The sequence below is a fragment of the Oncorhynchus tshawytscha genome, unplaced genomic scaffold, assembly GCF_018296145.1.
Source record: "Oncorhynchus tshawytscha isolate Ot180627B unplaced genomic scaffold, Otsh_v2.0 Un_contig_2082_pilon_pilon, whole genome shotgun sequence".
NCBI classification, from domain to species: domain Eukaryota; kingdom Metazoa; phylum Chordata; class Actinopteri; order Salmoniformes; family Salmonidae; genus Oncorhynchus; species Oncorhynchus tshawytscha.
This window is the reverse complement of record NW_024609663.1, coordinates 92,223-118,776: the sequence shown is the minus strand read 5'-3', so window position 1 is coordinate 118,776 and position 26,554 is coordinate 92,223. Positions and strand designations below refer to the sequence as shown.

Genomic DNA, 26,554 nt, shown 5'->3' with positions numbered 1-26,554 from the left:
AGAGAGCGAGAGACAGAGAGAGAGCGAGAGACAGAGAGAGAGAGAGAGACAGAGAGAGCGAGAGACAGAGAGAGCGAGAGACAGAGAGAGAGAGAGCGAGAGAGAGAGCGAGAGACAGAGAGAGAGACAGAGAGAGAGAGACAGAGAGCAGAGAGAGAGAGACAGAGAGAGAGAGAGAGAGAGAGAGACAGAGAGAGAGAGACAGAGAGCGAGAGAGATAGACAGAGAGAGCGAGAGACAAAGAGCAAAAGACAGAGACAGAGAGAGCGAGCGAGAGACAGAGAGAGCGAGCGAGAGACAGAGAGAGCGAGCGAGAGACAGAGAGAGAGACAGAGAGAGAGAGACAGAGAGAGAGAGACAGAGAGAGAGACAGAGAGAGAGAGACAGAGAGAGAGACAGAGAGAGAGCGAGAGACAGAGAGACAGCAAGAGAGCGAGAGACAAAGAACGAGAGACAGAGAGAGAGAGAGAGACAGACAGAGAGAGCGAGCGAGAGACAGAGAGCGAGAGACAGAGAGCGAGAGAGCAGAGAGAGAGAGAGAGAGAGAGAGAGAGAGAGAGAGAGAGAGAGACAGAGAGACAGAGAGACAGAGAGAGAGAGAGAGAGAGAGAGAGAGAGAGAGAGAGAGAGAGAGAGAGAGAGAGACTTGGCTTCACCCTAGTGAGTCATCGTGGTTCAATGCAGGCCATTGAACTCTGTTTCTAAACGAAGCTGATAGGGTAGTTGCTTTTTATAAATCAGGTCTGGCTCATGCAGTTCATACAACCCAACCAGAGGAATGACAGTGGCCTATGGTGAACACACACACACACTGGTATGCCTTTATTGACCCATTTGATGGTGATGTTGTGCAGAGAAGAGAGAGTTTCACCACACACCGTAACAACTAGCTGACATTCCTTCCAGATATTATATGAGGAACAGGCTTTGTGCTCCAGGGAGAAAGAAGCTGTGGAAACAGTTCAAGACAACTGGGCAATCCAAGGTGAACATAGGAGGTCAACACAACGTGAAGCTGTGACAGACAGGAGAACATTAGGCTGAGTTAGCAATGACAATCCTCTACCACTGGGTTTAGTGAATACTCTGGGTTTCAGTAATGAATGATTGAATCATTTGGACTCAACAAGGCTGTGTGTGTGTGTGTGTGTGTGTGTGTGTGTGTGTGTGTGTGTGTGTGTGTGTGTGTGTGTGTGTGTGTGTGTGTGTGTGTGTGTGTGTGTGTGTGTGTGTGTGTGTGTGTGTGTGTGTGTGTGTGTGTGTGTGTGTGTGTGTGTGTGTGTGTGTGTGTGTGTGTGTGTGTCCAGGTTACACAGTAACATCGGTGGTGTCGGCCAGGAACGGTCGACTGTACGTGGCAGGGGCACCGCGGTTCAACCATACTGGCAAGGTCATCATCTTCACCCTGAAGAACACTGGTAACCTCACCATCCTGCACTCCCTCAAAGGACAACAGGTAGACTCAACAGCTGGGCTTTCCAAACTCTCTTTTTAACTGGGGCCCTAAGACATGTCTACCACCTATTTGATTGACACAGCACTATCCTGAGCCACAACTCAAGTCCTAAACTCCAACCATAAACTGAACAGTTACACAGTGGTATAACACACACTTACACTGGTATTACTCTCTCTTTAAAAGACATATGAAGATCATCCAAGACCCCGATAGTCCCTTCTGCTCATGGATCCCACATGGACCCTTCTCAATCTGGTTCTCCCATCACCATCTGAGTCCACCATGACAGTAGTCTTTCCAGTCCTTTTGTCAATCTGGCAACCCAGCCAGGACACAGCAACCATGATAGTCTGCGCTATGGAGTCTAGACAGCCTTCCCACGCCCCCATGTAGCCAAAAACATTACACAGATCCCATGTGTTTCCCATCCCTGTCCCCCTTAATTCAAAACACATTACATCTGCATTGTGAATACAAATAGAAAAACAAGCTACCAGCTACAGTAAACAACACCAGCTAAGAGGATACTACAGGCAGAGAGATCCATAGCAACACCAGCTAAGAGGATACTACAGACAGAGAGATCCATAGCAACACCAGCTAAGAGGATACTACAGACAGAGAGATCCATAGCAACACCAGCTAAGAGGATACTACAGACAGAGAGATCCATAGCAACACCAGCTAAGAGGATACTACAGACAGAGAGATCCATAACAACACCAGTTAAGAGGATACTACAGACAGAGAGATCCATAACAACACCAGCTAAGAGGATACTACAGACAGAGAGATCCATAACAACACCAGTTAAGAGGATACTACAGACAGAGAGATCCATAACAACACCAGCTAAGAGGATACTACAGACAGAGAGATCCATAACAACACCAGCTAAGAGGATACTACAGACAGAGAGATCCATAACAACACCAGTTAAGAGGATACTACAGACAGAGAGATCCATAACAACACCAGCTAAGAGGATACTACAGACAGAGAGATCCATAACAACACCAGTTAAGAGGATACTACAGACAGAGAGATCCATAACAACACCAGCTAAGAGGATACTATCTACCATAACACACCAGCTAAGAGGATACTGACAGACAGATCAGTTTCCATATGCCAATAAAGCCCTTGAATTGAATACTAGACAGAAGAGAGATCCATAACAACACCAGCTAAGAGGATACTACAGACAGAGAGGATACTACAGACAGAGAGATCCATAACAACACCAGCTAAGAGGATACTACAGACAGAAGAGGCAGAGAGATCCATAACAACACCAGCTAAGAGGATACTACAGACAGAGAGATCCATAACAACACCAGTACTAAGAGAGATACTAACAACACAGAAGAGGATACAGAGAGATCCATAACAACACCAGCTAAGAGGATACTACAGACAGAAGAGAGAGAGATCCATAACAACACCAGCTAAGAGGATACTACAGACAGAAGAGAGAGAGATCCATAACAACACCAGCTAAGAGGATACTACAGACAGAGAGATCCATAACAACACCAGCTAAGAGGATACTACAGACAGAGAGATCCATAACAACACCAGCTAGGGATACTACAGACAAGAGAGATCCATAACAACACCAGTTAAGAGGATACTACAGACAGAAGAGATCCATAACAACACCAGCTAAGAGGATACTACAGACAGAGAGATCCATAACAACACCAGCTAAGAGGATACTACAGACAGAGAGATCCATAACAACACCAGCTAAGAGGATACTACAGACAGAGAGATCCATAACAACACCAGCTAAGAGGATACTACAGACAGAGAGATCCATAACAACACCAGCTAAGAGGATACTACAGACAGAAGAGGCAGAGAGATCCATAACAACACCAGCTAAGAGGATACTACAGACAGAAGAGGCAGAGATCCATAACAACACCAGCTAAGAGGATACTACAGACAGAGAGATCCATAACAACACCAGCTAAGAGGATACTACAGACAGAAGAGGCAGAGAGATCCATAACAACACCAGCTAAGAGGATACTACAGACAGAGAGATCCATAACAACACCAGCTAAGAGGATACTACAGACAGAGAGATCCATAACAACACCAGCTAAGAGGATACTACAGACAGAGAGATCCATAACAACACCAGCTAAGAGGATACTACAGACAGAAGAGGCAGAGAGATCCATAACAACACCAGCTAAGAGGATACTACAGACAGAAGAGAGAGAGATCCATAACAACACCAGCTAAGAGGATACTACAGACAGAAGAGGCAGAGAGATCCATAACAACACCAGCTAAGAGGATACTAAAGACAGAAGAGGCAGAGAGATCCATAACAACACTCATTGAGAGGAACAGACCTGGGTTCAAATACTATTTGACATCATTACAAAGACTATAGCTGGGCTTGACTGAGCTCGCCTGATGCAATGGAACGAACGGAATAGTTCCAAAAGTGTAAATGATTGGCAGTCCAGATAGGCTAAAGATAACGTTAAACGTATTTGAAAAGTTCAAATGTTATCTGAACCCAGGTCTGGTTGATAAAAGGCTGTTTTTTTTGCGGAGCCAACTAGCCTCTACATGGAAACATCTGGGTCTGTTACCTGAATGATGATGATGACTGGAATGCTATGCTAATGAATGCTAATGACGTTTGCTGGGGGGTTTTAATGATGTGGTCAAGGCATGTGGTGAAGGATGTGGTGAAGGACGTGTGTAGGACGTGTGATTGTGGGGATCTTAATGATCTCAGTTGGTTAGCATGGTGCTTTTAGAGTCTGATGTGCCAGCTGGAGTAATGGGTTCGATTCCCACATGGGCCACATCTACTGAGTATGAAATACACTATGTGTTTACTCTGGATAAAAGTGTGTGCTAAATAAATGTTGTTGATCCAGGGTGTTGATGGTCTGGATGTGTGGTTATATTTCAGATCGGGTCGTACTATGGGAGTGAGATCTCCCCGGTGGATATAGATGGTGACGGAGTAACAGACAACCTACTGGTGGCAGCTCCCATGTTCTTCAGTGGAGGCTGGGAGAAGGGCAAGGTGTACATCTACAGAGTGACTGAGCTGGTGGGTGGGCACACACACGCACACACACACACACGCACGCACGCACACATACGTGCACACACGCACACGCACACACACACACACACGCACACATACGCGCACACACACATACGCGCACACACGCACTCACACACACACACTCACTCACTCACTCACACACACACACACACGCACGCACACATACGCGCACACACACATACGCGCACACACGCACTCACACACACACTCACTCACTCACTCACTCACAGATGTACGAAAGCTCACACACACACACGTCACACTCGTGTGCACACACATTCACTTACACACACGCCCCAGGTCCCGTTACCAAACACAATTAAAACCAGGTCAGCACAGAATACGAAACACCTCGACCAGATCACAGAGAGACAAACTATCCCAGTGCATTGTATTTACATTACAACACAGTCTACCAGACGTTCCAGAGCCTTGATGGGTTAGTTAACCCACTGGTACAACACAGTCTACCAGACGTTCCAGAGCCTTGATGGGTTAGTTAACCCACTGGTACTACACAGTCTACCAGACGTTCCAGAGCCTTGATGGGTTAGTTAACCCACTGGTACTACACAGTCTACCAGACCTTCCAGAGCCTTGATGGGTTAGTTAACCCATTGGTACAACATTAACAGTCTACCAGAGCGTTCCAGAGCCTTGATGGGTTAGTTAACCCACTGGTACTACACAGTCTACCAGACGTTCCAGAGCCTTGATGGGTTAGTTAACCCACTGGTACAACATTAACAGTCTACCAGACCTTCCAGAGCCTTGATGGGTTAGTTAACCCATTGGTACAACATTAACAGTCTACCAGACGTTCCAGAGCCTTGATGGGTTAGTTAACCCACTGGTACAACACAGTCTACCAGACGTTCCAGAGCCTTGATGGGTTAGTTAACCCACTGGTACAACACAGTCTACCAGACGTTCCAGAGCCTTGATGGGTTAGTTAACCCACTGGTACAACACAGTCTACCAGACGTTCCAGAGCCTTGATGGGTTAGTTAACCCACTGGTACAACACAGTCTACCAGACGTTCCAGAGCCTTGATGGGTTAGTTAACCCACTGGTACAACACAGTCTACCAGACGTTCCAGAGCCTTGATGGGTTAGTTAACCCACTGGTACAACACAGTCTACCAGACGTTCCAGAGCCTTGATGGGTTAGTTAACCCACTGGTACAACACAGTCTACCAGACGTTCAGAGCCTTGATGGGTTAGTTAACCCACTGGTTTCACAGTCTACCAGACGTTCCAGAGCCTTGATGGGTTAGTTAACCCACTGGTACAACACAGTCTACCAGACGTTCCAGAGCCTTGATGGGTTAGTTAACCCACTGGTACAACACAGTCTACCAGACGTTCCAGAGCCTTGATGGGTTAGTTAACCCACTGGTACAACACAGTCTACCAGACGTTCCAGAGCCTTGATGGGTTAGTTAACCCACTGGTACAACACAGTCTACCAGACGTTCCAGAGCCTTGATGGGTTAGTTAACCCACTGGTACAACACAGTCTACCAGACGTTCCAGAGCCTTGATGAGGTTAGTTAACCCACTGGTACAACACAGTCTCCAGTTTCCAGAGTTAGTTAAACCCACTGGTACAACACAGTCTACCAGACGTTCCAGAGCCTTGATGGGTTAGTTAACCCACTGGTACAACACAGTCTACCAGACGTTCCAGAGCCTTGATGGGTTAGTTAACCCACTGGTACAACACAGTCTACCAGACGTTCCAGAGCCTTGATGGGTTAGTTAACCCACTGGTACAACACAGTCTACCAGACGTTCCAGAGCCTTGATGGGTTAGTTAACCCACTGGTACAACACAGTCTACCAGACGTTCCAGAGCCTTGATGGGTTAGTTAACCCACTGGTACAACACAGTCTACCAGACGTTCCAGAGCCTTGATGGGTTAGTTAACCCACTGGTACAACACAGTCTACCAGACGTTCCAGAGCCTTGATGGGTTAGTTAACCCACTGGTACAACACAGTCTACCAGACGTTCCAGAGCCTTGATGGGTTAGTTAACCCACTGGTACAACACAGTCTACCAGACGTTCCAGAGCCTTGATGGGTTAGTTAACCCACTGGTTTCAACACAGTCTACCAGACGTTCCAGAGCCTTGATGGGTTAGTTAACCCACTGGTACAACACAGTCTACTGACGTTCCAGAGCCTTGATGGGTTAGTTAACCCACTGGTACAACACAGTCTACCAGACGTTCCAGAGCCTTGATGGGTTAGTTAACCCACTGGTACTCACAGTCTACCAGACGTTCCAGAGCCTTGATGGGTTTTTCTCTCTGTTAACCCACTGGTACAACATCAACAGTCTACCAGACTTTTGGCACCTGTTTTTCAGTTTCACACTGATGAAATTAGTTAACCTCTCCTGTTTCTCTTGTTTTTCTCTCTGTTTCTCACTGTTTTTCTGTTTCTCTCTTGTCTTCATTAGACGTCTCTCTGAGCCTTGTTTTTTGTTTCTTAACCCACTGTTTCTCTCTGTTTCTCAGACTGTTTTTCTCTCTGTTTCTCTCTGTTTCTCTGTTTTTCTCTGTTTTAGTTTTTCTGTTTCTCTCTGTTTCTCTGTTTCTCTGTTTCTCTTTCTCTCTGTTTTCTCTCTCTGTTTCTCTCTCTCTGTTTCTCTTTTTCTCTCTCTGTTTCTCTCTGTTTCTCTCTGTTTCTGTTTCTCTCTGTTTCTCTCTGTTTCTGTTTCTCTCTGTTTCTCTCTGTTTCTCTCTGTTTCTCTCTGTTTCTCTGTTTCTCTCTGTTTCTCTCTGTTTCTGTTTCTCTCTGTTTCTCTCTGTTTCTCTCTGTTTCTCTCTGTTTCTCTCTGTTTCTCTCTCTGTTTCTCTCTGTTTCTCTCTGTTTCTCTCTGTTTCTCTCTGTTTCTCTCTCTGTTTCTCTCTGTTTCTCTCTGTTTCTCTCTGTTTCTCTCTGTTTCTCTCTGTTTCTCTCTCTCTGTTTCTCTCTGTTTCTCTGTTTCTCTCTGTTTGTCTCTCTGTTTCTCTCTGTTTCTCTCTGTTTCTCTCTGTTTCTCTCTGTTTCTCTCTGTTTCTCTCTGTTTCTCTCTGTTTCTCTCTGTTTCTCTCTGTTTCTCTCTGTTTTCTCTGTTTCTCTCTGTTTCTCTCTGTTTCTCTCTGTTTCTCTCTGTTTTTCTCTCTCTTTTCTCTCTGTTTCTCTCTGTTTCTCTGTTTCTCTCTGTTTCTCTCTGTTTCTCTCTCTGTTTCTCTGTTTCTCTCTGTTTTCTCTGTTTCTCTCTGTTTCTCTCTGTTTCTCTCTCTCTGTTTCTCTCTGTTTCTCTCTGTTTCTCTGTTTCTCTCTGTTTCTCTCTGTTTCTCTCTGTTTCTCTCTGTTTCTCTCTGTTTCTCTGTTTCTCTCTCTCTGTTTCTCTCTGTTTCTCTCTGTTTCTCTTGTTTCTCTCTGTTTCTCTCTGTTTCTCTCTGTTTTCTCTCTGTTTCTCTCTGTTTCTCTCTGTTTTCTCTCTTGTTTCTCTCTCTCTGTTTCTCTTTCTCTGTTTCTCTCTGTTTCTCTCTGTTTCTCTCTGTTTCTCTCTGTTTCTCTCTGTTTCTCTCTGTTTCTCTGTTTTCTCTCTGTTTCTCTCTGTTTCTCTCTGTTTCTCTCTGTTTCTCTTCTGTTTCTCTCTGTTTCTCTCTGTTTCTCTCTGTTTCTCTCTCTGTTTCTCTCTGTTTCTCTCTCTCTTTTCTCTCTGTTTCTCTCTGTTTCTCTCTGTTTCTCTCTGTTTCTCTCTGTTTCTCTCTGTTTCTCTCTGTTTCTCTCTGTTTCTCTCTGTTTCTCTCTGTTTCTCTCTGTTTCTCTCTGTTTCTCTCTGTTTCTCTCTGTTTCTCTCTGTTTCTCTCTGTTTCTCTCTGTTTCTCTCTGTTTCTCTCTGTTTCTCTCTCTGTTTCTCTCTGTTTCTCTCTGTTTCTCTCTGTTTCTCTGTTTCTCTCTGTTTCTCTCTGTTTCTCTCTGTTTCTCTCTGTTTTCTCTCTGTTTCTCTCTCTGTTTCTCTCTGTTTTCTCTGTTTCTCTCTTTTCTCTGTTTCTCTCTGTTTCTCTCTGTTTCTCTCTGTTTCTCTCTGTTTCTCTCTCTGTTTCTCTCTCTCTGTTTCTCTCTGTTTCTCTGTTTCTCTCTGTTTCTCTCTGTTTCTCTCTGTTTCTCTCTGTTTCTCTCTGTTTCTCTCTGTTTCTCTCTGTTTCTCTCTGTTTTTCTCTGTTTCTCTGTTTTTCTCTGTTTCTCTCTGTTTCTCTCTGTTTTTTCTCTTTCTCTCTTTTTCTCTGTTTCTCTCTGTTTTTCTGGTACTCTGTTTCTCTGTTTCTCTCTGTGTTTCTCTCTGTTTCTCTCTGTTTCTCTCTGTTTCTCTCTGTTTCTCTCTGTTTCTCTCTGTTTTTCTCTCTGTTTCTCTCTGTTTCTCTCTGTTTCTCTCTGTTTCTCTCTGTTTCTCTCTGTTTCTCTCTGTTTCTCTCTGTTTCTCTCTGTTTCTCTCTGTTTCTCTCTGTTTCTCTGTTTCTCTCTGTTTCTCTCTGTTTCTCTGTTTCTCTCTGTTTCTCTCTGTTTCTCTCTGTTTCTCTCTGTTTCTCTCTGTTTCTCTCTGTTTCTCTCTGTTTCTCTCTGTTTCTCTCTGTTTCTCTCTGTTTCTCTCTGTTTCTCTCTGTTTCTCTCTGTTTGTCTCTGTTTCTCTCTGTTTCTCTCTGTTTCTCTCTGTTTCTCTCTGTTTCTCTCTGTTTCTCTCTGTTTCTCTCTTTCTCTGTTTCTCTCTGTTTCTCTCTGTTTCTCTCTGTTTCTCTCTCTGTTTCTCTGTTTCTCTCTGTTTCTCTCTGTTTCTCTCTCTGTTTCTCTCTCTGTTTCTCTCTGTTTCTCTCTGTTTCTCTCTGTTTCTCTCTGTTTCTCTCTCTGTTTCTCTCTTTCTCTCTTTCTCTCTGTTTCTCTCTTTCTCTCTTTCTCTCTGTTTCTCTCTTTCTCTCTTTCTCTCTGTTTCTCTCTGTTTCTCTGTCTTTCTCTCTGTTTCTCTCTCTGTTTCTCTCTCTGTTTCTCTGTTTCTCTGTCTTTCTCTCTGTTTCTCTCTCTGTTTCTCTCTCTCTCTGTTTCTCTCTGTTTCTCTCTGTTTCTCTCTTTCTCTCTGTTTCTCTCTCTTTCTCTCTTTCTCTCTGTTTCTCTCTGTTTCTCTCTGTTTCTCTCTGTTTCTGTTTCTCTCTGTTTCTCTCTGTTTCTCTCTGTTTCTCTCTGTTTCTCTCTGTTTCTCTTGTTTTCTCTCTGTTTCTCTCTGTTTCTCTCTGTTTCTCTCTGTTTTCTCTCTGTTTCTCTCTGTTTCTCTCTGTTTCTCTCTGTTTGTTTCTCTGTTTCTCTCTCTGTTTCTCTCTGTTTCTCTCTGTTTTCTCTCTCTCTGTTTCTCTCTCTGTTTCTCTCTGTTTCTCTCTGTTTCTCTCTGTTTCTCTCTGTTTCTCTGTTTCTCTCTGTTTCTCTCTGTTTCTCTCTCTGTTTCTCTCTCTGTTTCTCTGTCTTTCTCTCTGTTTCTCTCTCTGTTTCTCTCTCTGTTTCTCTCTCTGTTTCTCTGTCTTTCTCTCTGTTTCTCTCTGTTTCTCTCTGTTTCTCTCTGTTTCTCTGTCTTTCTCTCTGTCTCTGTTTCTCTCTGTTTCTCTCTGTTTCTCTCTCTGTTTCTCTCTGTTTCTCTCTGTTTCTCTCTGTTTCTCTCTGTTTCTCTCTGTTTCTCTCTGTTTCTCTTTCTCTCTGTTTCTCTCTGTTTTCTCTCTGTTTCTCTCTGTTTCTCTCTGTTTCTCTCTCTCTCTGTTTCTCTCTGTTTCTCTCTCTCTGTTTCTCTCTGTTTCTCTGTGTTTCTCTCTGTTTTTCTCTCTGTTTCTCTCTGTTTCTCTCTGTTTCTCTCTGTTTCTCTCTCTGTTTCTCTCTCTCTGTTTCTCTCTCTGTTTCTCTCTGTTTCTCTCTTTTCTCTCTGTTTCTCTCTCTTTTCTCTGTTTCTCTCTCTGTTTCTCTCTGTTTCTCTCTGTTTCTCTCTGTTTCTCTCTCTGTTTCTCTCTTTTTTCTCTCTGTTTCTCTCTGTTTCTCTCTGTTTTTCTCTCTCTGTTTCTCTCTCTCTGTTTCTCTCTGTTTTCTCTCTCTGTTTCTCTCTGTTTCTGTTTCTCTCTCTCTCTGTTTTTCTCTCTCTGTTTCTCTCTCTGTTTCTCTCTGTTTCTCTCTCTCTGATTCTCTCTGTTTCTCTCTCTGTTTCTCTCTGTTTCTCTCTCTCTGATTCTCTCTCTCTCTGTTTCTCTCTGTTTCTCTCTCTCTGATTCTCTCTCTCTCTGTTTCTCTCTGTTTTTCTCTCTGTTTCTCTCTCTCTGTTTCTCTCTCTCTGTTTCTCTCTCCCTCCCTCTGTTTCTCTCTCTCTCTCTCTCTCAAATATACTACAAGGGGTACCTGTGGACTGATAAGGGCTTGATCATTAAGGTTCCCCAAACAAGAAAAAAAGACAAGGGATCCCCCAACTAAGGACACAAAAGGAGTGTTGTGTTTTAGGTTAAAAATAAGTGACAGAGAGGTGGCCTTCCATTCTACCAATAAGCCACTGTGGAATGACAGTGATGGTCTCCCCATCCCACCACATGTTTCTAATGTTCCCCACTGAGTATGATCCTCTCTCTCTCTCTCTCACACACACACACACACACACACACACACACACACACACACACACACACTACCCTGTCCTCCTCTTTCCTTTTAAAAGACAACTGAAAAAAACAAGTGATCTAATGTTTCAGCCGTTCATAGGCTGTAGATTAGGGAGAAAGATGAGACAGACTGGAGAGTGATAATGTGTATGGCCGATGATGACCTAAAATACTTGGCTCCCATACTGCTGAGGTATTGTACCTTTTTCCAGACTGAGGATAAACCTAATTCTACTCCGACTGACTTTACACCCACTGTGAATACTCAAAGTTCCTCAGAAACATCCCTAAAGAAACATCAAGAAGCCTTGTTTGCCTTTGATCATGTGACACTCGGATGAATCACCCATCCCTCATGTTGACAATGTTTTTGGGAAATCATATTTCCCCCTTGGGATAGGAAATGAGTTAAAACCTTCCTCTTGCGTGAGCAAAAACAATGCGGCTTGAGGTTTTCAGTTGATTTCAAATTCAAAACTCATAACTCCCCAGTTATTGTTTGTTAGTTACTTTGGTCTATTTATGTAAACAAAGGTTTCCTACAGGTTTTGTTTACTTTCCTAAATGAATTTGGAATAACAAATGAAAGCTTCTGTAAAGACTGAAGGGGAAAGTTAAAGACAACAATGTCTCTATGTCTCATTATGAGCTGTGTAAATAAATGGAGGACTGTCCATTTGAAGAAGATCATCGATGGATGACTGAGATATCCCAGAAGCCTGTGGGGTGGGGCTACCCGGCCGCAGCACAGGAGATAACAGATTTACAACTTACAGTTTTTCTCAATTGCTAAAACACCATTTCTGAAACTTTGCTCCATTTCCTGAAAACATTAAACACAAAACCTCATCTTCAAGCACTATTTACATAACCTCTGACTCCTCTCGCAAAATGAAACATTCGCCTCAAAACAGTTTTAACTGTGTTCAAAATCATACACTGCTCTCAAATCATAAACAAAGTGATCAAAATGATATACACTCTCAAGCAGTCAGTAACCAATACACTGAAAAATAGAAAACACATTGTTCAAAACATACAATTCTCAGGGAGAAGTACATTTTTAATCTAAAAAAATATTCATATTTTTCCGTCATTGTCTTTTGATGAACGAAAACATGTTCTATCATAGTAGCTCAAAATTTCTATCATAGTAGCTCAAAATTTATTACTACTCTGCTTTGCTCTTTGCAATTTAGTTTTTTGTTCTTCCTCCTCCTTGTACCCCTAATTTTACAGTACTGTACCCTGCATCTCACAAACTTGTCCTTTGTCTCTGTGATACTGTAATTCTTGTTCTTTGTTGATATGAACCAGCAACCAGTCAAAATCTATTGAGCAGTCAGTACTGTTAATAAATGGAAAGCACAATGTTCAGGGCCATACAATTTGTCCATTGTACAGTATACAGCCTACAATGCACTGTACTACAGTATACAATACTAAAAGGGACAAAAATCAAAAGGAGTAAACATGTGATCAATGTTGCTCGAATTTCATCAGATATTTCCACTCTTTGTCTTCCTCTTCCTCCTCTTCTTCCTGTTTCTTGCCCTACTCCTCCTCTTCCTCCTCGTCGCCCACCTCGCATACGCACTCGTCCTCATACATTGTTTCTTCTATCCATTCTCAGACTTTCTCCTCCCCACCTTCAACAACCTGTTTGCTCTCTGAACTGGCTTATATTGGTTGTGTCGCATCATTTCAAACAGGTTAAATCAATTTTCAGTGGTTGTGTTCAATCAATGACATGTGTTCTCTATTTGTATTTGATCGTTGCCACTTGTGTTTACCAGTATGGATGACATGTGCATTAGAGCGCAGAATGTGTTTTGAGAATGAGAATGTGTTTAGAGTTTTGCTGAAAAGTCTAAGTGAGATCTGCAAATTGTGTTTTACCATGTGAAATGGTTTAAGGTATTGACAACAGACTGTATAATTAGCTAAATTAGTCCAGGCAACTGAGAACTTTGTTCAGCCAATGGGTTTTAGTGTTTTAGCAATTGAGAAAATCTGTAACTCCATTTCCTTAGTCACTATGTCTGTTGTTGATGGATTCTGCTTGTGCATATGTTTTTCAAGGTTTTTCAACCAAAGACTCTTTAAGTACAGAGTAACAAAGATAATTCTGCCAACCAATAGGGGAAACATTGGCAAATACATAATTGAATATACATGCACATGACACAACCTTTACCTACAGTACCCTCTATCCCGTGTATCAGAAATATTCCAAAATGACATCCTATTTCCTTCTTCAGAATCGTTTCGTCCTGGAGGGAGCGTTGGAGATCCAGGACCATGGTCAGAACGCTCGGTTCGGCTCCTCGCTGGCCCCGGTCCCTGACCTGAACGGGGACGGCTTCAACGACGTGGTGGTGGGGGCTCCTCTGGAGGATGACCACAGAGGAGCTATCTACGTCTTCTTCAGCCAACGCAACAGGATTCTGCGGAAATATAAACAGAGGATAGCTGCGTTAGACATCGCTAGTGGCCTGCGCTACTTTGGCCGTAGTATCCATGGCAGTATGGACATGAATGAGGATGGCCTGGTGGACTTGGCCGTGGGGTCCCTGGGGGCAGCCGTGCTTCTATGGTAGGTCACTTAAATATTAACAAGTGTTCTACTGTTCATCTGGTAGGTCACTTAGATATTAACAAGTGTTCTACTGTTCCTCTGGTAGGTCACTTAGATATTAACAAGTGTTCTACTGTTCCTCTGGTAGGTCACTTAGATATTAACAAGTGTTCTACTGTTCCTCTGGTAGGTCACTTAGATATTAACAAGTGTTCTACTGTTCCTCTGGTAGGTCACTTAGATATTAACAAGTGTTCTACTGTTCCTCTGGTAGGTCACTTAGATATTAACAAGTGTTCCTCTGGTACACTGTTCCTACTGTTCCTCTGGTAGGTCACTTAGATATTAACAAGTGTTCTACTGTTCCTCTGGTAGGTCACTTAGATATTAACAAGTGTTCTACTGTTCCTCTGGTAGGTCACTTAGATATTAACAAGTGTTCTACTGTTCCTCTGGTAGGTCACTTAGATATTAACAAGTGTTCTACTGTGTACTGTTTCTCTGGTAGGTCACTTAGATATTAACAAGTGTTCTACTGTTTCTGGTGGTAGGTCACTTAGATATTAACAAGTGTTCTACTGTTCCTCTGGTAGGTCAGGTCACTTAGATATTAACAAGTGTTCTACTGTTTCTATGGTAGGTCACTTAGATATTAACAAGTGTTCTACTGTTTCTATGGTAGGTCACTTAGATATTAACAAGTGTTCTACTGTTTCTATGGTAGGTCACTTAGATATTAACAAGTGTTCTACTGTTTCTATGGTAGGTCACTTAGATATTAACAAGTGTTCTACTGTTCCTCTGGTAGGTCACTTAGATATTAACAAGTGTTCTACTGTTTCTCTGGTAGGTCACTTAGATATTAACAAGTGTTCTACTGTTTCTATGGTAGGTCACTTAGATATTAACAAGTGTTCTACTGTTTCTATGGTAGGTCACTTAGATATTAACAAGTGTTCTACTGTTTCTATGGTAGGTCACTTAGATATTAACAAGTGTTCTACTGTTCCTCTGGTAGGTCACTTAGATATTAACAAGTGTTCTACTGTTCCTCTTAGATATTAACAAGTGTTCTACTGTTCCTCTTAGATATTAACAAGTGTTCTACTGTTCCTCTTAGATATTAACAAGTGTTCTACTGTTCCTCTTAGAAATTAACAAGTGTTCTACTGTTCCTCTGGTAGGTCACTTAGATATTAACAAGTGTTCTACTGTTCCTCTGGTAGGTCACTTAGATATTAACAAGTGTTCTACTGTTTCTATGGTAGGTCACTTAGATATTAACAAGTGTTCTACTGTTTCTATGGTAGGTCACTTAGATATTAACAAGTGTTCTACTGTTTCTATGGTAGGTCACTTAGATATTAAGTGTTATACTGTTCCTCTTAGATATGAAGTGGTCTACTGTTCCTCTGGTAGGTCACTTAGATATTAAGTGTTCTACTGTTTCTATGGTACTGTATGTATGTGGAGCATATAATAACCACATTTATGATCATAACACTGTGTATGGTTCATCTGCAGGTCTCGCAGTGTCGTCCGAATTCACGCCAACATCAGGTTTGAACCCAGCAAGATCAACGTCTTTGTGAAGGACTGTGAGAGGGGAGGCAAGGACGTGACCTGCATGTCAGCCATAGTGTGTCTAAACGTCACCGCCCGGACAGCCATACCTCCTACACAGGAAGTGGGTGAGTGTTCAAAAATGACCAATTGAGTCACGTTATAGACTATAATGTAACCTGCATCCTTCTACTGATTTTAACTTCAGTGAGTCACGTTATAGACTATAATGTAGCCTGCATCCTTCTACTGATTATAACTTCAGTGAGTCACGTTATAGACTATAATGTAGTCTGCATCCTTCTGATTATAACTCCAGTGAGTCACGTTATAGACTATAATGTAGTCTGCATCCTTCTGATTATAACTTCAGTGAGTCACGTTATAGACTATAATGTAGTCTGCGTCCTTCTGATTATAACTTCAGTGAGTCACGTTATAGACTATAATGTAGTCTGCATCCTTCTGATTATAACTCCAGTGAATCACGTTATAGACTATAATGTAGCCTGCATCCTTCTACTGATTATAACTTCAGTGAGTCACGTTATAGACTATAATGTAACCTGCATCCTTCTACTGATTATAACTTCAGTGAGTCACGTTATAGACTATAATGTAGTCTGCATCCTTCTACTGATTATAACTTCAGTGAGTCACGTTATAGACTATAATGTAGTCTGCATCCTTCTACTGATTATAACTTCAGTGAGTCACGTTATAGACTATAATGTAGTCTGCATCCTTCTACTGATTATAACTTCAGTGAGTCAACTTCAGTGAGTCACGTTGTAGACTATAATGTAGTGTAGACTATAATGTAGTCTGCATCCTTCTACTGATTATAACTTCAGTGAGTCACGTTATAGACTATAATGTAGTCTGCATCCTTCTACTGATTATAACTTCAGTGAGTCACGTTGTAGACTATAATGTATCCTTCTACTGATCTGCATCCTGCATCCTTCTACTGATTATAACTTCAGTGAGTCACGTTATAGACTATAATGTAGTCTGCATCCTTCTACTGATTATAACTTCAGTGAGTCACGTTATAGACTATAATGTAGTCTGCATCCTTCTACTGATTATAACTTCAGTGAGTCACGTTATAGACTATAATGTAGTCTGCATCCTTCTACTGATTATAACTTCAGTGAGTCACGTTATAGACTATAATGTAGTCTGCATCCTTCTACTGATTATAACTTCAGTGAGTCACGTTATAGACTATAATGTAGTCTGCATCCTTCTACTGATTATAACTTCAGTGAGTCACGTTGTAGACTATAATGTAGTCTGCATCCTTCTACTGATTATAACTTCAGTGAGTCACGTTATAGACTATAATGTAGTCTGCATCCTTCTACTGATTATAACTCCAGTGAGTCACGTTATAGACTATAATGTAGTCTGCATCCTTCTACTGATTATAACTTCAGTGAGTCACGTTATAGACTATAATGTAGTCTGCATCCTTCTACTGATTATAACTCCAGTGAGTCACGTGGTAGACTATAATGTAGTCTGCATCCTTCTACTGATTATAACTTCAGTGAGTCACGTTATAGACTATAATGTAGTCTGCATCCTTCTACTGATTATAACTTCAGTGAGTCACGTTATAGACTATAATGTAGTCTGCATCCTTCTACTGATTATAACTTCAGTGAGTCACGTTATATAATGACTATCCTTCTACTGATTATAACTTCAGTGAGTCACGTTATAGACTATAATGTAGTCTGCATCCTTCTACTGATTATAACTTCAGTGAGTCACGTTATAGACTATAATGTAGTCTGCATCCTTCTACTGATTATAACTTCAGTGAGTCACGTTATAGACTATAATGTAGTCTGCATCCTTCTACTGATTATAACTTCAGTGAGTCACGTTATAGACTATAATGTAGTCTGCATCCTTCTACTGATTATAACTTCAGTGAGTCACGTTGTAGACTATAATGTAGTCTGCATCCTTCTACTGATTATAACTTCAGTGAGTCACGTTATAGACTATAATGTAGTCTGCATCCTTCTACTGATTATAACTTCAGTGAGTCACGTTGTAGACTATAATGTAGTCTGCATCCTTCTACTGATTATAACTTCAGTGAGTCACGTTATAGACTATAATGTAGTCTGCATCCTTCTACTGATTATAACTTCAGTGAGTCACGTTGTAGACTATAATGTAGTCTGCATCCTTCTACTGATTATAACTTCAGTGAGTCACGTTATAGACTATAATGTAGTCTGCATCCTTCTACTGATTATAACTTCAGTGAGTCACGTTGTAGACTATAATGTAGTCTGCATCCTTCTACTGATTATAACTTCAGTGAGTCACTTATAGACTATAATGTAGTCTGCATCCTTCTACTGATTATAACTTGAGTCAGTGAGTCATCCTTCTACTGTTATAACTTCAGTGAGACTATATAATGTAGTCTGCATCCTTCTACTGATTATAACTTCAGTGAGTCACGTTATAGACTATAATGTAGTCTGCATCCTTCTACTGATTATAACTTCAGTGAGTCACGTTATAGACTATAATGTAGTCTGCATCCTTCTACTGATTATAACTTCAGTGAGTCACGTTATAGACTATAATGTAGTCTGCATCCTTCTACTGATTATAACTCCAGTGAGTCACGTTGTAGACTATAATGTAGTCTGCATCCTTCTACTGATTATAACTTCAGTGAGTCACGTTGTAGACTATAATGTAGTCTGCATCCTTCTACTGATTATAACTTCAGTGAGTCACGTTATAGACTATAATGTAGTCTGCATCCTTCTACTGATTATAACTTCAGTGAGTCACGTTGTAGACTATAATGTAGTCTGCATCCTTCTACTGATTATAACTTCAGTGCAAAATATGTCAGATTGACTCCAACTACCTTGAGATATTGCTGATGTTGCTGAACTCTTTCTCTGCACTTCTCATAATATGGGTTCTGTTTAAGCCGCCCACTGCTTACTGCTTTTATGGGGATGAGAACTAAACAAATAAAACTGGATTCATCTTAATGGATGTAATATCCCAGTGGAGCCACAAAGCCTTGTTTATATTCAGGAAGAAGTTTATTCACTGTTGTTCGTTCACTGTACAGTCAGCAGAGGACCTCATTGTCCTCCTCATACTTACCCTACATTATTCATCTCATATGCATACGTATATACTGTACTCTATATCATTGACTGCATCCTTATGTAATACATGTATCACTAGCCACTTTAACTATGCCACTTTGTTTACATACTCATCTCATATGTATATACTGTACTCGATATCATCTACTGTATCTTGCCTATGCTGCTCTGTACCATCACTCATTCATATATCCTTATGTACATATTCTTTATCCCCTTACACTGTGTATAAGACAGTAGTTTTGGAATTGTTAGTTAGATTACTTGTTGGTTATTACTGCATTGTCGGAACTAGAAGCACAAGCATTTCGCTACACTCGCATTAACATCTGCTAACCATGTGTATGTGACAAATAAAATTTAATTTGATTTGATTTGATAAAATTTGATTTGATTTGATTTTCATTGTCTTTCAGGCAAAACTGACATCTTGATTAACTCTACTGTTGATCTGCTACTGTTCTATGTTTGAAGCAAAGCTTAGCCTTTCCAAAACTGTTTTATGTTTAGAGCAAAGCTTTCCAAGACTGTTCTGTTTAGAGCAAAGCTTAGCCTTTCCAAGCCTGTTCTATGTTTAGAGCAAAGCTTAGCCTTTCCAAGCCTGCTACACATTGGCTAAGGATCAAGTCAGCACTAGAAGTAATGCAGTTCAGAGACTCATAGTTGTAATCATGATCCAAACGTGTATTGCTCAATGTCTCTGCTTGGTTGTTGTTGAGTCAGTCAGACCGCTCTGTTGTTGGCTCACTAAGTGAAAGGGTGATGGCTTCTTGCCCCGGAGCAGAGCCACAGGAAAAAGTTTCCTCGCTATCAGTGACAGTTTAGGATATCATTCTATCTGCCAAACACATACGCTGCAGGCTACAGAGCGGTTATGGACATGCTATGCCATCTGCTACATCTGATGAGAACTGATGTGGATAATCCTAGCCTCTGACTGTTAATTAGCATACTGTATGTAAATTGCCCTCCGAATAGTATGCATTCTGTCCACTCTACTCATTGAATTTCTATGGTGGCAATATAATCAGGCTGATGGTTGTCAGGCTGCCGATAACCCGACATGGCTATCCCACACTTCTGAATCTCCCTGGAGACCGTTTCGGTTGCCGTGGCTCTGAGGTGTTGAATCACCGACAGTGACCCACCCGTGCTCTGACACAAGGTATCTCTGGTCACAATTTGTTTTAAAGGTTTAGGCCTGTTGGCTCAGGTTTTCCCCCTTGTGTGGGACTATAGGAGGCAGGCTAAGGAGGCAGGCTAAGGAGGCATTGAGGCGTAGATGTTTCTGGTTAACCTCCCAACCTCCCGCCATCTTTGTCACATATGTTAGACGGGCCAAACTAATAGGAAGAAGGCTCAAAAAGTTATCTTGTCCTCCGCCGGGACGGTTGGACATTTAAGGGAAACTGAACAGTGGGAACACATTGATTTGATTTCCCCTCACCATCATGTCTGGTCTAGTAACATCTGTCAGATGTGCTGCTGCTGCTGGGGCTGCAAGTCTGTTGTTGTCAACAAGGAAGACTAAACTTTGAGAAAAGAGATATCTCCAAATGTACTTAAGGTAACACGCTTTAAACTTTTGTTCAATATCCACTGAAGTAGCTATCAACTTTAATAGATACAGTAGTTGCTGTGGTAACCAAACAATCAGACTTGCTAGTTTAGCTAACCAAACCATCAGTTCTAGCTTGCCATTATGAAAATGGAATTCAACAGTGCCAATAAGGTTTTCAATTGAACTTTTGCTTTTAAAAAGCAGCTCAAATATAGAACATGTAAGAATGAACTATAGCCATTGAATTCTACCGTGAAAATATACCATATGTTATAGGGAAATAATGCACTCTAGAATGCCTTTCAAGCCAATCAGAAAGGAGCATTCAACAATGCCATGGTATAATGGAGAGAGTAGGTATGAGGTATGGGAGACCAGTGTACTCTCCAGTTGGCATGCTCAGTAGGGTAATGTGCATGAGCTCTGCATTTTATGGTATTTTCCCCAAGCTATTAAAGCAGTGTAATAAATAACGTGCCTCTTAAACAGTGTGGGTTGGAAATGAATCACTTCCAAAGCCATATGGCTCAAGAGGTCTAGTCAGCTCTCTCAACTCCGCAGTAGTCACTCATTGAAATGTCCTCGACTGAGACGTTGTTTCAGTTCCTTGACGGTGGCTCTTGTATTTTGTCCTAGTTTCTTTTTTGTAATGTAATCTGTGCTGCTTCTGGTCATTACTTTATATAAAATAAAGTATTGATGTATAGAACATGTTTCCAACATTTATGCTTCCTCTTTCTTCATCTCTCTAGCTATCACTTACAACACCACCATGGGGGAGCGCCGATTCAACCCCAGAGCCATAATGGACAACCCTGATAAACTGCTGTTTCAAAACCTGACCCTGCTTTCTGGAGAGGAGACCTGTCAACACATCTACTTCCATGTCATGGTGAGCACTGACTGAACTCTTGCTGAATTCCAAATCAACTAGACTCTAACCTATCCGGTAGATCTGAGATTATTGGATAGGTGGAAGCAATATGACTACATTTACATACAGCCAATCAGAAGGTAAGATAGAGACTTGAGATGGTATTATCCAGAGCCATGTATTTAGATAATTGGGACACCTTTTAAAATTGTAAATATTATAATTTTAGACATTCAGACATTCAGCATAGCAATATTGTATTCCCCTATGTAATGTTAATGGGGGGGGGGGTGTAACATGGTCAATTCATAATGCAGAAACCTCAATGTCCTGACAATCTAAATACATGCCTCTGGTTTAATCCTATCATTATAACGTTTCCTATTCTATCCTATCATTATGTTTCCTATTCTATCCTATCATTATAACGTTTCCTATTCTATCCTATCATTATAACGCTTCCTATTCTATCCTATCATTATGTTTCCTATTCTATCCTATCATTATAACGTTTCCTTTTCTATCCTATCATTATGTTTCCTATTCTGTCCTATCATTATAACGCTTCCTATTCTATCCTATCATTATGTTTCCTATTCTATCCTATCATTGTTTCCTATTCTATCCTTATAAAGTTTCCTATTCTATCCTATCATCATAAAGTTTCCTATTCTATTCTAACATTATAAAGTTTCCTATTCTGTCCTAACATTATAAAGTTTCCTATTCTATCCTATCATTATAAAATTTCCTATTCTATCCTATCATTATAAAGTTTCCTATTCTATCCTAACATTATAAAGTTTCCTATTCTATCCTATCATTATAAAGTTTCCTATTCTATCCTAACATTATAATGTTTCCTATCCTATCATTATAAAGTTTCCTATTCTATCCTATCATTATAAAGTTTCCTATTCTATCCTATCATTATAACGTTTCCTATTCTATCCTAAAATTATAACGTTTCCTATCCTATCATTATAAAGTTTCCTATTCTATCCTATCATTATAACGTTTCCTATTCTATCCTAAAATTATAACGTTTCCTATCCTATCATTATAATGTTTCCTATCCTATCATTATAATGTTTCCTATTCTATCCTATCATACAGTTGTAATAACACTGATCCTCCACACGTGTTGTTGATCCAGGAGACCACGGACTACGTGAGGCCCATCGTGTTCACTGTGGCAGTGGCACTGCAGGATCCCGACCAGGGCCCTGCGCTGGACGACACCTGGCCCACCTCCTTCAGGACTGAGGTGAGATACACACATCTGACCACTGACCATCATCACTTCTTATGTAATCACTGATTAGAAATGTCTGGACAGGTAAAACAAAAACATTTGCTGGAACCCTTCCGTTCATCTGTCCAATCATATCTAATCAGAGATCACTTCAAGGAAGCGATGAAGAAAGGAAGCGCTTTGAGCGGGTCACATGACTGCTTGACCTGACCACTAACCAGTCGTCTCCTTGTTTAGCTCTTAGTCTACAGCTTTATGAGTGGTATTGTAGTGATTAAGGGGAACATCCAGGGGCTTGAACCAGTGACACTATGGTTTGCAGGAGAAGCATAGTACTCGCTGTACCATAAAGGTCCAGACCTCTTGGCATAGCCGTACTATGATATGGATTGTAACTGAGTATCTCTCGCTCTACTAGCTTCCCTTCTGGAATGGCTGTGATGAGGATGACCGCTGTATACCAGGCCTGTCCTTACAGAGTACAACTGACCTGCTGTCTTGGAGGTGAGCGCGCGCACACACACACACACACACACAAACACACACACACAGATCAGAATTGATTGATTTACCCCCTCCCCCCACAGGCAGTTCTGTGGGAATGCAGTCCACTCCAGGGGTGCGATGTGTCGACGTCTGTCCGAAGGAGGGGCGGAGGGATCAGAGCGAGTGATGGAGGGATCGAGGAGGAGGATGGTGGTGGACGTTCGTCTGGAGAACAGAGGAGAAAACGCCTACAGAGCCCGCCTCAACATCACCTACACTCCTAACCTACGATTCTCTAGTCTCATAGTCAAGGTGATGATTCACAGTAGACAGTACATTGGATTTTAAAGACTACTATTCCAGGACCCAAAGACTATAGAGCACAATACAGTCCAATAAATGGCAGTACAGTAGACAACAGTATACCAGTATTACCAGTACCGCAGACACCAGTATATGAGTACTGCAGACACCAGTATACCAGTACCGCAGACACCAGTATACCAGTACCGCAGACACCAGTATACCAGTACCGCAGACACCAGTATACCAGTACCGCAGACACCAGTATACGAGTACCGCAGACACCAGTATACCAGTACTGCAGACACCAGTATACCAGTACTGCAGACACCAGTATACCAGTACTGCAGACACCAGTATACCAGTACTGCAGACACCAGTATACCAGTACTGCAGACACCAGTATACCAGTACTGCAGACACCAGTATACCAGTACTGCAGACACCAGTAGTACTGCAGACACTAGTATACCAGTACTGCAGACACCAGTATACGAGTACTGCAGACACCAGTATACGAGTACTGCAGACACCAGTATACCAGTACTGCAGACACCAGTATACCAGTACTGCAGACACCAGTATACCAGTACCGCAGACACCAGTATACCAGTACCGCAGACACCAGTATACCAGTACCGCAGACACCAGTATACCAGTACCGCAGACACCAGTATACCAGTACCAGCACCAGTATACCAGTATACCACCAGTACCAGTACAGACACCAGTATACCAGTACTGCAGACACCAGTATACCAGTACAGACCAGTATACCAGTACCGCAGACACCAGTATACCAGTACAGCAGACACCAGTATACCAGTACTGCAGACACCAGTATACCAGTACAGCAGACACCAGTATACCAGTACTGCAGTCACACCAGTATACCAGTACAGACACCAGTATACCAGTACTGCAGACAGTATACCAGTATACCAGTACTGCAGACACCAGTATACCAGTACTGCAGACACCAGTACTGCAGACACCAGTATACCAGTACTGCAGACACCAGTATACCAGTACTGCAGACACCAGTATACACCAGTAGTAGACACCAGTATACCAGTACTGCAGACACCAGTATACCAGTACTGCAGACACCAGTATACCAGTACTGCAGACACCAGTATACCAGTACTGCAGACACCAGTATACCAGTACTGCAGACACCAGTATACCAGTACTGCAGACACCAGTACAGCAGACACCAGTATACCAGTACTGCAGACACTAGTATACCAGTACTGCAGACACCAGTATACCAGTATTGCAGACACCAGTATACCAGTACTGCAGACACCAGTATACCAGTACTGCAGACACCAGTACACCAGTACTGCAGACACCAGTATACCAGTACTGCAGACACCAGTATACCAGTATTGCAGACACCAGTATACCAGTACTGCAGACACCAGTATACCAGTACTGCAGACACCAGTACACCAGTACTGCAGACACCAGTACCGCAGACACCAGTATACCAGTACCGCAGACACCAGTATACCAGTACTGCAGACACCAGTACACCAGTACTGCAGACACCAGTACACCAGTACTGCAGACACCAGTACACCAGTACTGCAGACAACAGTACACCAGTAGCGCAGAGTCACAGAAACAGTGCTTGGTTGACTGCTCACAGAAGTCAGTGTGAAGATGATTTGGCCAGTCACCTTTAGACTAGTACAGTCTGTCTATTGAAGAACAAGCTTTCCTCAAATACAGTATGGAGTACTACTGCACCTGTTCTAGCCATATAGAATATAATTATTCCTGAGGGAATTCAGGCTTGTCTTATGTAGGAGATTGTCTCTGAGTGTGTTTTATCTCTGTTTCCATCTCAGGACAACACGGATATCAAGATAGAGTGTCGAAGTGAGGACAGACAGAGGCATGAGAAAACCTGCAACGTCAGTGCTCCCTTCATGAGAGCCAAGACGCAGGTGAGTGGGAGTCCCTTTAGTGACACGGGCATTCAAGGTAGACCACACTGAGACACAGTTCACCATAATGCACCATACCAGACCGTTCATGACCACAGGGTACCACAGCTGCTCTTAGTGGAGTACTGTAGCATATCATGGACCAGAATATGAGACCATAGACCACAACAGTGCTTACCAGAACAGTAAACCAAAACAGTGGACCATTAAAGACCATAGTAAAGTAATACAGACCGTTTGCAACCACAGAGTTGATCAAGGTGCACCATGGTTAATCTATATGGGGTTGATCCTGGACATTTTACAATCAAGTCACCCACCTATCCCACGTATCCAACCCGACCATCTAAGAGTTACGGAAGAGTGTCCTTCCTGCCCCAACTCCCGTCAAGAGGGCTGTCAGCAGTGTGCCCTCCGCACACCAATCTGGTAACCATCTCCACCACTTTAATATTGTCAATATTATTGTGCAACCGTTCTCCTGGGCTTATCAAACACCATAACAAAATGCATTATTGCCCTTTAGACAATGAACTACATACACCAAAATCACCTCTAACTGCCTCACAAATATATACATATCTCATCCGAACAGCCCTGTGCAAACAAGTATCCACACGTAACATGTGTCTATGCCCCTAAGCACTGAACATAAGCATTTGGTTAAAAAAAAACACTTATCTGATCATCTCTTTATAGCTTTTTATAGTCTGGTATCCAGAAATAGAACCCCATGGCATGCCAGAGAACATTAGAACACATTCAGGCATTAAGTAACCTGGAGTCACCAACAGTAACAGTAACTCAACAGTGATTGCTTTATTTCTAGTAGCACAGAAAGACACTTCAAATGGAGATGTATTCTGTTCCAATGAAATATCTGGATAATCAAATGCATATATAAATAAAGGTCTCACACACAGCGAGCAAGTAGTGGTCTCAGTTAACCAAACGTTTCATCCACTCCCCAATCCTCCCACCACATTACCCCACCAAGTCATTAGCGCAAATAACGTTCATCTCCTTGACAACAGAATTACAGCAGGATTATTTGCTTCATATTCTCTCCAACAAAAACCCTTCTGAGGGATCTGATCTGGGGCCATGTTGGGGGACCCTTCTGAGGGATCTGATCTGGGGCCATGTTGGGGGACCCTTCTGAGGGATCTGATCTGGGGCCATGTTGGGGGACCCTTCTGAGGGATCTGATCTGGGGGCAAGTTGGGGGACCCTTCTGAGGGATCTGATCTGGGGGCAAGTTGGGGACCCTTCTGAGGGATCTAATCTGGGGGCAAGTTGGGGACCGTCCTGAGGGATCTGATCTGGGGGCAAGTAGGGGACCCTTCTGAGGGATCTAATCTGGGGGCATGTTGGGGGACCTTTCAAAAAAAACTAAATGAATTAATCACCCACAGTCATTGTGTTTGAATGGGAGCCAGACAGTCACAAGCCAGATGTTTTCTGTTCTGGTTGGGCTCTTTAAAGTGTGGTAATGAGTTAAGATTCCCAGTAAACCACCCTAGCTGCAAAGCCAGCCCAGTGAAACCAGCAGTGTTCCTTGTAGAGAGCAG

The 26,554-nt window shown here is 42.1% G+C and overlaps 1 protein-coding gene across 1 annotated transcript in view; it reads left to right on the top strand.

Annotated features, from left to right (window-relative positions):
* Nucleotides 1–26,554, top strand: part of LOC112238567 (integrin alpha-11-like) — a 100,000-nt gene that overhangs the window by 57,287 nt on the left and 16,159 nt on the right. The window contains exons 12-20 of the mRNA XM_042316703.1: nt 1,308–1,456; nt 4,404–4,547; nt 13,506–13,840; nt 15,347–15,513; nt 20,863–21,002; nt 22,141–22,251; nt 22,658–22,743; nt 22,827–23,037; nt 24,885–24,983. Coding sequence (XP_042172637.1) covers nt 1,308–1,456; nt 4,404–4,547; nt 13,506–13,840; nt 15,347–15,513; nt 20,863–21,002; nt 22,141–22,251; nt 22,658–22,743; nt 22,827–23,037; nt 24,885–24,983 — 1,442 coding nt within the window. The remainder of the gene's footprint in view (nt 1–1,307; nt 1,457–4,403; nt 4,548–13,505; nt 13,841–15,346; nt 15,514–20,862; nt 21,003–22,140; nt 22,252–22,657; nt 22,744–22,826; nt 23,038–24,884; nt 24,984–26,554) is intronic.